Source organism: Protopterus annectens, chromosome 2.part1 (genome assembly GCF_019279795.1).
Source record: "Protopterus annectens isolate FY-2018-M chromosome 2.part1, PAN1.0, whole genome shotgun sequence".
In the NCBI taxonomy this organism is placed as follows: domain Eukaryota; kingdom Metazoa; phylum Chordata; order Ceratodontiformes; family Protopteridae; genus Protopterus; species Protopterus annectens.
This window is the reverse complement of record NC_056729.1, coordinates 1830812507-1830826175: the sequence shown is the minus strand read 5'-3', so window position 1 is coordinate 1830826175 and position 13669 is coordinate 1830812507. Positions and strand designations below refer to the sequence as shown.

The 13669-nt window shown below is 43.5% G+C and overlaps 1 protein-coding gene across 1 annotated transcript in view; it reads right to left on the bottom strand.

Annotated features, from left to right (window-relative positions):
• MMP28 (matrix metallopeptidase 28) overlaps positions 1-13669 on the bottom strand; it is a 936400-nt gene that overhangs the window by 25963 nt on the left and 896768 nt on the right. Inside the window, exon 7 of the mRNA XM_044063270.1 lies at positions 12182-12349. Within this exon, the coding sequence (XP_043919205.1) occupies positions 12182-12349 (168 nt within the window). The remainder of the gene's footprint in view (positions 1-12181; positions 12350-13669) is intronic.

The following is a 13669-nucleotide window of genomic DNA, read 5'->3' as shown; positions in this document are numbered from 1 at the left end:
GAACCCCTAATCAAGGTAATTAGGTCTTCAGCCATTTTGGTCATCTGTTTTTTTAGGCATAGCAGCCTGTGCATGTAGCTCATGCATCTTTTTTTGGCTTTAGAAGTTGTTTTTGTCTTTGGTTTTGAGCTGTCATCGGCTTTATATAAAAATGTTGAGGCCTGAATACACCCTCAGAAGCCGGTGCCTGCTCAGCAGCTCTGGCCCCATCTGAGGGAGAGACATCCGTGGGTACAATACTTTGAGTATCTCGCTGCGTGCCAGACTCTACATGGGTCTCGGTAGGGGCCTGCAACTTGAAAGTAGTGGGTATCAGGGGCTGAGAAAGCACCTCACTGAGTACCGGCGAACCAGTAACTGGCTTAGGAGAAGCTTCATTGTCGGTTTTGGACCTTGACAGTCTGTCGCTGTCCTTTTCTTTGCGTTTTTTGTGTACTCCGGTAGTCTGATTGCTATCAGACGATATTTCAGGGTAGTTAAATTTGTTTCCAAAATATTTTGAGGCAAAAATATACCGATGCTCAATAGTGCATTGGTTAAATCTAGCACAAAACTGACAGCCAGGCACGTTGTGATCAGGGCCTAGGCAAGGAATACAGTATAAATAGAAATCCTTATGAGGTATTTGCTTTCCACAAGTAATACAATTATTAACTTTTTCTGACATCGGTAAGGAGCAAGAAAAAAGTTTCCCCAATGGGGTACTTAGCTTTAGTGAAGACTTTGGTTCTGAAACTTGAACTCGAAAATTGAAGGAGTTGGCCGACCGGCACTTGCGAACTGCTTCTGCTTTGGGCACTGCGCGGCAAGAAAGACTAAAAAAAATAGCGTTGGATGCTTGTTTTATACCCCTGATGACCTGACATCATGGAAGAGGAGACAGCAACCAACGCAGGACCTAAGACTTTGGAATTCAGGCCGACTGATGGCAACCTGCCAGCAGATTACCCAAATGTAATTACTGCAACAGTGAAACATGAAGAACATCCAGTGCTGTCTTGGCCAAAAGGGGTCACCAGCAAGATTTTTGGTTTGTCCTGCTGAATTTTCATCAGGATTTTCTGAAGGAGTGGGAAGGGGGAAGCATACAGAAACATCCCCTCCCAAGAGTAGAAAACACATCCATTGCCCTCGCTAGGGAGCTGGGAGCCTGGTACAGAACTGTGGAAGTTGCCTTTTCAGATGGGAGAAAACAGTCCACAGGTGGGGTACACCACAAATAGACCTATGTCCAGAAACACATCCTTGTGTAGCATCCATTCATGGGATTGTGACATGGATCTGCTTAGGGTGTCTGCCTGTGTGTTCTGAGCTGAAGGTATATAGACGGCCTGCAGAGTTTCTTCATGCTGGACCACCAGCTCCCAGGCCTGGAGAGCAAGCCTGCATAGCAAGTAAAGTCTTGTTCACCCTTGTTTGTTCACATACCAAAGAACAGTAGTGTTGTCCATGAACAACTTCAGGGGTCCTTGCTTCAGCACATGTTGGAAGGCCCTCAGAGCAAAGATGAGAGCTCTCATCTCTGTGATGTTGATGTGTTCCCTCTTGGAGGGGCCTGTTCATTTGCCTTGCACCTTTAAGCCACTCATAGCAGCTCCCCACCCCAGGTCTGAAGCATCTGTGTACAGTTCCTGTACTGGGGCTAGGAGTTGCAAGGGAAGCCCTGGTTCCGATAGACTTGATGCACCCACCAATGGATCTCCTTCCTTAAGCATGGTAGGAAGGGAATGGTGTGGTCCAGCGGTTGGGAGTGTTGGGTCCATGTGGACCTCAGATACCACTGAAGCTTTCTCATGTGGAGTTTTGCCAGTGGCAACATGGGGATTGTGGAAGCCACGTACCCAAAGAGTCTGAGGTATTCTCTTGCTGTCATTGCAGGGACGTGTATGACAGACAGCAGGTATTCTTTTAGACTTTCCACCTTGTTGGGTGGGAGAAATGCCATCATAACATCTGTTCTGATTCTGCACCCCAGGAAGACCTGCTCCTGGGAGGGGTATAGGCTGGATTTGGGAAAGTTGATTGTGAAGCCCAAAGACTGCAGAACAGAAATGGCTATCTGGAGATGGGTCTAGAGGGTACTGAAGCAGTCTGCCTGGATCAGGACGTCATCCAGGTATGGAAAAATGTGTATCCCTAGAACCCTGCTATCACTGGAGCCAGGTATTTGGGGAATACTCTTGGAGCAGTAGATAGTCCAAAGGGTAAAGCAGAGAACTGAAAATGTGAGGAACCTGCAGAGAAGTGCAAGTACTTTCTGTATTTGGGCCTGATGGGAATATGTAGGTAAGCATCTTTGATGTCCAAAGTGGTCAGAAATGCCTGCAGCATTATCAGTGGGAAAAGAGTTTGAAGGGTGAAGAAAGAGGTTGAGGTGTAGGTCCAGTATGGCTAACCATGGACCATCCTTTCTTGGGACTAGAAAAATTCTGGAGCAAAAGTCCCTTCCCCTTTTCTGAGCCTGGAACTGATTGAATAGTTCCTTGAGACAGAAGGCTGTCAAATATAGGTTGTAATAGGGGCAGTTGGTCCTTTGGTGGGTGAGGGATGCCCCTGAAAACAGGAGGAATGACCCAGGGTATGAAATGACCTTTTTCTATGATGGACAGAACCCGCTTGTCTGAGGTGATGCTTTCCCAGAAAGGGAGACAGTGAGAGAGTCTATGGGAAAGTGGAATATGGCCTGGAGGGGGAAGAAGAGGCAGGTAGTCACAGACTACCTGTCATGTCCTGAAATCGAGGTTTCTGGATTGGTGTTGGGGCAGGCCTAGGAGGAGTCTGCTGCTTTCTGGAACTCTTTTTGCCCCTAGCAGGAGGAGGAGGAATAGAGTGTTTTCTAATAAAGTAAATTTCGGTAGGGAAATTCCTGTGAAATTTAGGAATAGGTGACACAAACAAATGTTTTAGGTCCTGAAGTTATCTCCCCTTTTGTTGCAGGGTTTTGAAAGGTTTTGCGACTTGGGTGCCAAACAAGGCTGAATTGTCCTGTGGGGCATTTAAAAGTTTAGCCATGATATCATCAGGAAGGGGTTGCAACCATAACCAAGAGTATCTCCTGAGCACTGAGGCGGAGACTGCAGATCTATCTGAAGCCTCTGCAGCATCATAACTGCATTTGATTGAATGTCTTATTACTTGTGAGGACAAGGAGATCAAACTAGAGATTTGGGACTTTGTGGCCAAATCATAGAGGCTATCCAAAAGCTTAGAAGCCTGAGATAAAAGGGCCAGGAAGTACTTGGACATGTGTCTTGTAGTTGTTGGCCCTAAAGGCCAGAGTTGCTGAAGTATACACTGTCTTGCCAATTATCTTCATTGCTTTGCTGTCCTTATCAGAAGAAAGGACAGAGGTGGAAGGTAGCAGTCTGGAGGGGTTTGTCTGCAGACACAGAAATAGTACTAGGATCTGCAGCAGGGCACTTAAGAAAATTTGCCACTTCAGGGACCTTATAAAACTGGTCAGGTCTTCTAGGAGGAGGAGTTGTATTCAGGATTTTTAGAAGCTGCAGAAAAGGCATCTGGAAAGGCTGGCAGGACTGGGATAATTGCAGAAGGTGCAGGAGTGTTCATTTGTAGGAGTTCATAATATCTCTTTTTAGACTTCAGTCATTTCTGAGGAGTCCCATTTAAAGAATTCTCTCATCTGAGAGATTTTCTTCAGAGGTCAGGTCCTCCCCAGGGGAGGCTCCCTCAGCAGAGTCCTCCTCAGGGGACGCATAACCTAGGGGAGAAGGCATTTGAGAGACACAAGATAAAGAATCCTCAGAAGAGGAATCTAAAGACTCTGCTTCCAATGTGGGAGGTTCCGTAGTCTGGGACCTAGGGCTAATTACAGGAGTAGTTGTGGAAGAAAAAGACAAGGAAGGCCTAAGGGCTATAAAGGAATTAAATAAGCCTTGAGAGAAGGCTTGCCAGTCAGGCAAGCTCTCAGTAGGTGAAGAGACATGTTTAGTTTTTTTTTTCTTCAAGAAAGAGGCAGGCCTAGAGGGCATAGGGCCTAAAGGGGGCCTAGTCTCGGGAAACTACAGAAGCGGAGGAAGGACCAGTCTAGACATCTGCAGTGAGCTGAAATTCCCCACTCTTCGTCGGCACCTGACATCTGCATAACCTCCATGGACATGCTTTCTGAACTTGGTTGTGCAGCCTCCAAAATGGTACCCGCTATACCAGAGTCAGCTGGTTCCATATGTTCCTCCAGGTGTACCTCGGCCACAGTGGGAATGATAGGTGGAAGAAGTGCAGTGGTAGTTTCAGGTCTTGAAATTTTGGCCTTCTTTTTTCAGTGGCTTAGTGCTATGACTGGATGGCCCTTCCATCCCAAGAGCCAGATGTTCAAGTCTTTGGTTTTCCAGGGAAATGTTTAGGGCTAGCAAATAGCTGTGAAGGGTCTTCAGGATGAAGGCTTGACAAATGGCGCAGACCTTATGGTTGTGACAGGGCCCTAGGCAAAACAGGCACAGGTCATGAGCATCCTTATGAGGGATCTGACATCCACACCTACACTTTCCTTTGCTGGATGACATGAACCTGGGCAGGCATGCAGTGACCAAGAAGATAAGAAAAAAGGCCCCACTGGGTTACTTAACTTTAATCGCAGGATCTGAAGGAAGAGATGGCAGGATGAGCTGATGTTCGAATGGCGGCAGAGAAGTTCTTGGAAATGTACATGCAGACATCACTTTTATGGCCCATGTTCCCTTCAGCCAATGTTAGACATCCCATGTACCTTGCCGTGACTAAAGCTTTTATATACTGGCCAGATGTTTGTGTTGCTAGGGGGAGGCTAACCCTAAGGTTACGAATACTGCAAAATGAGAATAGAAGAATGTCTACATTTTCTTCTTTTTTTCATGTGTTTTAGTACACACAAGGATGAAGGCTGAGTTGTTAACAAGCTTCATCCCACAGTGTAGATTTTGATTACATAAGCCTCCATTTGCCTGACTCTTGGAAAGTCACTTAAGATGTTATTCCTGGCCCAAGTATGCATAAAAATGACCTCGTAAATGAGCTTACTACCTAACATTGGTTCACAGGTTGATAGGTGTTTATTGGCTGCCAACCACTGGGGACTTTTTAAGCCTAGCTATGCATCCCAGATCTCTGACAAGTTCTGGTACCCTTGATAAGTGCAGGCAGGGGCTTGGGAAGTGAAACATTTACAGGTTGCCTGTGTCCATTACAGACATAGATGCCAAACCAGGGATGAGGTTACACTTGAATTGGCTTAAATAAAAATTAAGCTGTCACTAAAAGTTTTATAGTGGTCACAGTGCTCTCTGGGGCATCTCTTGTAATTTTAGTGTTATACACTTACGGTTACATTGGTTTGGGGAATTTTGTCATTTTTTTGCAGCTCAGTTCTCATGGTTAAAGTGGCTTTAGGCATTATAGCTTTTATGTCATCTGTTCATTTGTTAGGTGTAAGCCATGTGTGGGTATAGTGCTCTTGGGAATCAGACCCAATATAATGTCTTTTTATTTGGTGGTGCCTTAATAGTTTTCGGATGCAGATCTCATCATTTCTTGATTTGTTACTGCATGATGCTTATGTGGGGTCTATATTAGAACATCGAAGTTTCAAAACTTTGAATGTTCTAATATCGAACCCTATTCAGAGAAAGCTGCAAATATCAAAGCAACAGAAAACAGAATTTTTTCCTATGGAAAGAATTTGGTTGTCCATTTCTGTTGCTTCGGTATTTTCAGCTCTGTGGTGGAAAGTTACGGGTCGGGTTCAGGTAAGTGTGCGATTGAGTGCGAATTAGGGTAGTTAGGGTTAGGTATGTTAGGTGTGTGTGATTGTGTGGATGTGAAGGTTAGGGTGGGTTAGGGCACAGGTCAGGTAAGTGTGCGATTGTGTGGATGATGTGAGGGTTAGGGTGGGGTGGGGTAGGTGAGTTAGGGTTAGGGCGCGGGTGAGGTGAGTGTGCGATAGTGACTGACCTTAGGGTTAGGGTTTGGGTTAAGGTAAGTGGATAGTTAGTGGTGTGTGTATAGTTTAGTGTAGGGTTAGGTGTAAGATTTTAGGTTTATGTGTGTGGATTGCTGTTTGTTTGGTGGGCTTGTGTTGTGTGTATGTGTTTTGGAACAGCAAATTTTTTCCCTAGGAAAAAATTCACTGTTCTGTATGTTCGATGTTTTCAGCTTTCACTGAATAGCGTTCGATATTAGAACATAGAAGCTTTTGGAATTATGTCTTATGTATATTGACAGCTATTCATTTGGTAGTGTTTGCTGATTATGTTTAGAGAAGCTTTAAGAATTAATGTGTTGATACTGATAGGTACTGATATGTTTATATGTACAGTAGCATGATTTGTAAAACTATTTTGGTTAAGGATACAGTCATTCTTCTTAGCATTTTGAAATTTTGTATTAAAAACAGTTTTATCTCTGCCCCTCGATTTTCTGTGGATCCCAGGAAGGAATAAATAAATGATGTTTAAAAGCCATTTCTAGCTCTTTGAAGTTCCCTGCTTAAAAATCCGCCTATGAGCGTTTTTTTTCGCTTATACTACTCAGCAACAGCTCCTCGTGGTCCTGCAGAGTGGTGCTAGCAGCAGAGAATCGAAAAAAGTGACTACTTTCAAGATATAAGTATATTTTTGCTGTTTCTACCTGTGCGACCTTCCTTTCTTGCTGAAAACGAAGTTAAACTGCTAATTTAACTGTATTTAGCATTTTTTCTTATCTGCACTTAAGTTAAAACTTGTTTGTTTAATTTAACTGTTGAGGCTGCCCACTCAAGTGTGCTAGCCTGTGCATTTAATATACTGTTGTTTTTCTGCATTTTCCTGTTGCTTTCTTGAAAAAACAAAAAAATATCCTCGTTTCCCGCCTTTCCCTGGCTAGAATAGTCCCCTATACAGGCTTTGCTGTATTCTGGACTTTGGGATAGTTCCTGTGTTGCCCATTACCTTACTTGGATAGAAGGAAGTTTCTTTGCTCACCAGTGGGAGTGGGGAGCCTTGAGCAGCCTATCTGTCCCTGAAGGAGTGACCTCAGCACAAGAATCTTGTAGTAATTGGCCGTTTTGGGCCATTTCTAGCTCTTTGAAGTTCCCTGCTTAAAAATCCGCCTGTGAGCATTTTTTTTCGCTTATACTACTCAGCAACAGCTCCTCGTGGTCCTGCAGAGTGGTGCTAGCAGCAGAGAATCGAAAAAAGCAACTACTTTCAAGATATAAGTATATTTTTGCTGTTTCTACCTGTGCGACCTTTCTTTCTTGCTGAAAACGAAGTTAAACTGCTAATTTAACTGTATTTAGTGTTTTTTTTATTATCTGCACTTAAGTTAAAGCTTGTTTGTTTAATTTAACTGTTGAGGCTGCCCACTCAAGTGCACTAGCCTGTGCATTTAATACACTGTTGTTTTCCTGCATTTTCCTGTTGCTTTCTTGAAAAAAAAAAAAAAAAAAAAATATCCTTGTTTCCCACCTTTCCCTGGCTAGAATAGTTCCCTATAAAGGCTTTGCTGTATTCTGGACTTTGGGATAGTTCCTGTGTTGTCCATTACCTTACTTGGATAGAAGGAAGTTTCTTTGCTCACCAGTGGGAGTGGGGAGCCTTGAGCAGCCTATCTGTCCCTGAAGGAGTGACCTCAGCACAAGAATATTGTAGTAATTGGCCGTTTTGGGCCATTTCTAGCTCTTTGAAGTTCCCTGCTTAAAAATCCGCTTTAGCGCGAAGTTGCTCATAGCGCAGCATCGGGCAGCGCCGGTTAATTTAGTTTAAACTATTTCTGGCTCCGCAAAGTCTACTCTTCAGTTTTTCCCTTAGAACTGCTCTACTTTCAATCTAAACAGTCTGTTCTCTACCTAAAAAGCCCAGCACTTGCTCCTAAAGCATTTTTACACAGGTAAAGCACTCAAACAAAAAAGAAAGCACCACATCCACCTACAATCCCCTTGAATACCCATTTCCCTATAGTTCCCTTCTGACTCAGTTACACAGCAATCCCTTACACTATTCTAGCATGTCGAAGGGTCAATTACTGGTGTCCTCTCCAGTTCAGCTGGTGAATCTGGGAATCTTGAGGCAATGTTACAACTGCCTCATGTACACAGACAACCCTCTCCTCCTCCCAACAAATACAAATATATGTGAGAGATGCGACTATATAGCCAAACTGGAGGCTGAGCTCTCTCGACTCAGTACTGGCAAAACCAGTCAGGAGGAGAAGGTAACCACACTCACCACAAACCCAGTCTCGCATAGACCTATCACAACTGAAAAACAAACACAAACACACAAAAACATACTCGGAGGCTCTAATTAAAAATCTACCAAAACAACAGAGGCCTCCAAAGCAGACATCCAAGCAACCACTACCTCAAAACACAGCACATGCAACACATAGTTCACAAAGTCAGTGTGCCAAACAGTCACAGCCCTTAAGGCCAAACAACATGCCTGATACACTTGTAATAGGTGACTCCATAGTCAGACACACTGACGTCCCGCTCACCAGACTGAAAAAGGAAAAGGTTACAGTAAGCTGCCTGTCGGGCGCTAGAGTATGCCCCATAACACAAGCCCTCAGGTCACTCCAAAGCAAGTACAAATATGACTCAGTCATTGTCCATGCCGGTGTGAATGACCTGAGACGTACCTCCCTGGACTACATGAAAAGAGACATAGAGGGGCTCTCTGATTATGTAGCCCAGGCTGGTATGACCCTGACCCTAAGCAGCATCTTACCCTCACCAAGAATGATGCCACAGGACAAAGACAAAATGATCAGCTTTAACAATTGGCTCAATTACTGGTGTCATTCTAAGGGGATCCAATGTCTATCTGCTTGGGATGACATGCTTGACAAGCCACGCTGATTCGCAAGGGATGGCTTGCACCTGTCACCCCTGGGCTTCCGGATATTAGCCAAGGCTCTTGCCACCCCCATAGTGCCTGTTTTAGGCAAGGCTCAAAAGACAAATCCACCTCCCTAGAAAACACAAGTGGAAAAAAACTTAGGGTAATGCTGCTCAACACCAGAAGTCTAAACCTCAAGATGCATGCTCTTGAAACCCTCCTCAGTATGGAGAACATCGATCGCTGTGCAGTGACTGAAACCTGGTTCAAGGCTCCTGAGAGCACCCCAGCACTACCAGGTTATACCTCATATCATGCTTTTCAGCCTCAAAACTTGGACCGAACCACAAAAGGAGGGGGAGTATCCATATTCATCAAAGATACCCACACCTCCAGGTTAGTGGCAATGCACGAAGTATCGGAGACCATCCAGGTGCAACTAACCATAGGCAAAACTGCCCTACAGTTTGTAGCATGCTACAGACCACCCTCTCAAACTCAGGAACCCCACTCAGCCTTCCTGAAGACACTGGAGAGTATGAATATCTCTCCAAATACCATCATACTGGGAGACTTCAACTACCCAAACATAGACTGGGAGCATTACTCAAGCCCCAACACCCTAGCCCAAAGGTTCCTAGAATTCATAAACTCAAATGCGATGGAACAACTAGTCACCACTCCCACAAGAGGAGATAATATACTAGACCTGATCATCACAAACATGGGGACACAATGCTCCTCACCGGAAGTATACCCCTCATTGGTGAGATCAGACCATAAATTAATCTCACTGGAAATCCACATCCCCCCCCCAGCACAAAAGACCACAGTGAAGAATTTCTCAAAAGCTGACTTCACACTTCTTAAGACTGAAGTGGTATCTTCAAGGCCCCTGAGCCAGTGAAAACCACAGCCCACACCGCTGAATCCTTTATAAACGCTTTATACAGACACCTTCAAGAATGCATGGATCATGCAATTCCAAATAAAACCAAGACCCATTCCCCCAAAGGCAGGCATCCTGTCTGGTGGACCCCAGCCATAAACAAGCTTTACAACAGGAGGAGGAAGCTACTACATGACAGAGCAAAATCCCCAAAAGGGAAGGCATCTCTGATCAGTACTAGCAAAAAACTACGATCACACATAAAATCATCCAAGGCCAACTTTGAGAGAAAAATCGCAAAAGACACTAAAGACAATCACAAAGCCTTCTTCAGTTATGTTAGAAACCTGGGTGGAAACTCCCAGATATGCTCAGAGTTAGTCCAAAATGACAAAAAATACACTGAACCCACAGACATTGCCAACATACTGGCAGACAGGTTCAGTGCAAATTTCTCCCCCCCAAAAGGAGAAATATCTATCCCAGCAGAGTGTAGCCTCCCTGACATCTCAGATGCCTAGGTGAGAGCCGCCCTCTCCAAAGCTAAAAACACAGCATCAATGGGACCAGACGGTGTCCCGGGTTGTGTGCTACATGAACTCCAAGAGGAACTAAACCCGCACATAAGGCTGCTATTTAATCTTAGCCTTACTACAGGATACGTACCCAAAGAATGGTGTACAGCAACAGTGGTCCCACTCCACAAAAGAGGTGCTTCTGTGGACCCTGGAAATTACCACCCCATAAGCTTGACGAGCCTGGTCTGCAAAGCTATGGAGAGGATCATTATGGAACTCGTAAACAAAGACATTGGGGACCTACAGACACTGGATCCTACCCAATTCGGCTTTGTCAAGGGCAGATCCTGCATTTTGAACCTGGTCGACTTTCTTGAAACAGTCACTAAGGCCATTGATGAGGGTAAGGCAGTTCACACAGCCTACCTTGATCTTGCAAAAGCCTTCGACACAATACCCCGCTCGGGCATCATAGACAAGCTCACCAGCTTAAATGTAAACCCATATGTCATAAGATGGGCTGCAAACTGGCTCAAGGACAGAACCCACAAGATCAGAATTGCTGGAGCCATGTCAGACTCTAAGCCAGTCAAGCGGTGTCCCACATGGTTCAGTCCTGGGACCACTCTTGTTCGGCATTTATTTTTCCGAGGTGCAAGCAAACATAGGAGGATTGTGGCTAACAAAGTTTGCAGATGACTGCAAACTGGGCGCCATAATTGATACTCCAGCGGACACAAGCATCCTTCAGAAAGGCCTCATAGAAATGGATAACTGGTGCCAGAGCCATGGCCTTAAACTGAACGCCAAAAAATGTATAGTCATACCCTTTGGGAAAAACAAAGTACCCACAAATTACCACATAGGTGGTAATCCATTAAGTATGGAAGAAGTAATCAGGGACCCAAGTTGACAGTAACCTCTCATTTGACACTCACATTGCCAAGGTGGTTAGGAAGACCTTCTATATTACCCACCTTATCATGAAAGGATTCACATCTAGATCAAGAGAGGTCATTGTGCCCCTATACTCTTCCCTTATCAGGCCCATAATTGAGTACAATGCCCCATTTGAGATGTACCTTACCCGACACCTGCAGCAGTTAGAAAGACCCCAAAAGTATCTCACCAAGAGGATCAAGGGTCTCAAACATATGTCATATGCTGCCTGGCTGAAGAAACTCCAGCTCTATTCAGTCGCATACCGCCTACTCAGAGGCGATCTATGCCTGACGTACAAGGCCATATCCAATCCGGAATTAATGGACATGCTGCACCTCAGAAAATCGAAATCCACCAGAGCCATGAGAGCGAGAGATTTGAACCTCAACACAGAAATAAATAGGACGTGCTGGAGGGACAGATTCATAACCCAGAGGCTCCCTACACTCTGGAACAGAATCCCAGTCCATGTTAGGCAGAGCCCCTCACTGACTCTCTTCAAGAGAAATCTTGACGAGTGGATGGGAGATCATAGGTTTACCCTGGGGATCATCTCTGTGTCACTACTAGACAGAGGCACAGTAAACTAAACCCTAAATGGACATAGTATTCTCATTCCAAGGGGTGGCGAAAGCCACGCACACTCAGGCTAGGCTTAGAAATGCCCTAGGGCAGATAGCCTAGTATGAACCTATGAACCTAAAAACGATTTCCTTGGCTAGTCTTAGAATGTTGCTGCATTGATTACTTTGATTCTTTAATATGATTGATGCCCCACAAATTATGAGGAGCTATTGTTTTGATCTGAAATAGAATGACATGCGGACAATAATGGTGATGACCCATTTGAAAAAAAAAAAATGAATAAAACATATCAATGCATTGGTACAGTCATAACAATGGGACACAAGCCATGGACACAAACTCAACTCAGTTCTTATTAGTTCCCCAGAAATACTTTACTGTTGTTTCCATTTTTATACCCCAGCTTCTCACATTAGCTAAGGTTATTTTCTTACCTTTGAAAAAATAGAATTTTCCATCTGCTTCTGACACACCTGCAGCCTCAATTGTGGACGGAAGTTCTGGCCAGCTTTTCTGTAGAAGATAAGGCCCTTTGCTATAGCCTTCTTTTGACACATTCCAGTAGTGACTTCCTTTGAATATGTAAACATTATGTTGCAAATCTGCCAATGACAACAGTTACAAGCAAATAAAAATAAGAAAAAAATGCAATATTCACACCACAAACAATAACTAGTAGAAAATATAGCATTGCATGCATTTAAGTAGAAATGGACTAAGCTATTCATACATAAAACCATGTAGATCAGTTAAAATGACTACTTCAATTAAACTGAAAATGTACAAAATGCCATTCCATAAAGGAAAATCCGCCAATGTTCTACATACTTTGAGAATCCATGAAAACAAGACAAAACTGGATAAGAAGGTGACAAGCACTGACACATGTCAGCTGAAATGCCTTTCAACTAAGTGGTCTGTACAGATCAACCAGGTTTGAACATTTAATTAATATTGTTACTGTTCAACTTTTCATGTGTTATTTGAGACACATTGTAATGCATTTATTTACTTAAATGATGTTCTTCTGAACAAGACACAGGGGCCTTTCAAGGCTAGCCATGCATCCCAAATGTATCTAACAAGTTTAGGAACCTTAAATTAGTCTAAGGAGTATATGTAGGCTAGGAATTGGGACAATTAAACTTCAAGATTTGACACAAACATTCAAAAAGACTTACTATTTGACAGTAAAAGAGAACAGTATAATGCATTATTAATGAAAATTGAGAACAGCATACTGGAAATGAAAAATAAAAAAGCTAAAAAACTTGTAAGGGATAAAGCAGATTATGAAAAAGGTTGTGCCTACCCCACCCCACCACCACATTTGGGAAATATAGAGTCTTTTGGTAATAATGGATATAACTGACATTGAGAACCAGACTGAGCAGGGTATGAATTCTAAACATGAGAAATACCCTTTAGAACAGCCCCTTTAAGGAGGTCACAGACTGTTGGAACAGAGGGGCAGGAAATTTTATCAACACAGTCTGGACAATCAACAACCCCACAACCTCCCTACAACTGGAGAGGCACAATGTCTCATTGGGAGAGGAATTAGTAAACTGCTCTATTGTATTAAATGATAAAAATGACTTCAAATTGTACAATTATAGTATGGCTGATGTGGATAGTGCCTGGGCTAATCTTTGTGAGAGGGGGTCTTTCATTTATACCCACACAGAAAGCAAAAATAGATGAGCTGTTGATTCAATTTAAGTTATTCATCAGGAAACTGAACTGTACTTTTTATTTTAAAGATAATTTGGAGGACGCATTTGGTTCAAATATAAAAAGACCAAGTGTACTTAACCAGTCAATGCATCCCATTGTTTTAATTTTGAAAAACTATGTGAGAATGATTTCAGGAGTTTTTTTAATTTTCCCGCAAGTGTGCCTGTTGTTGAAAACCTTAATGA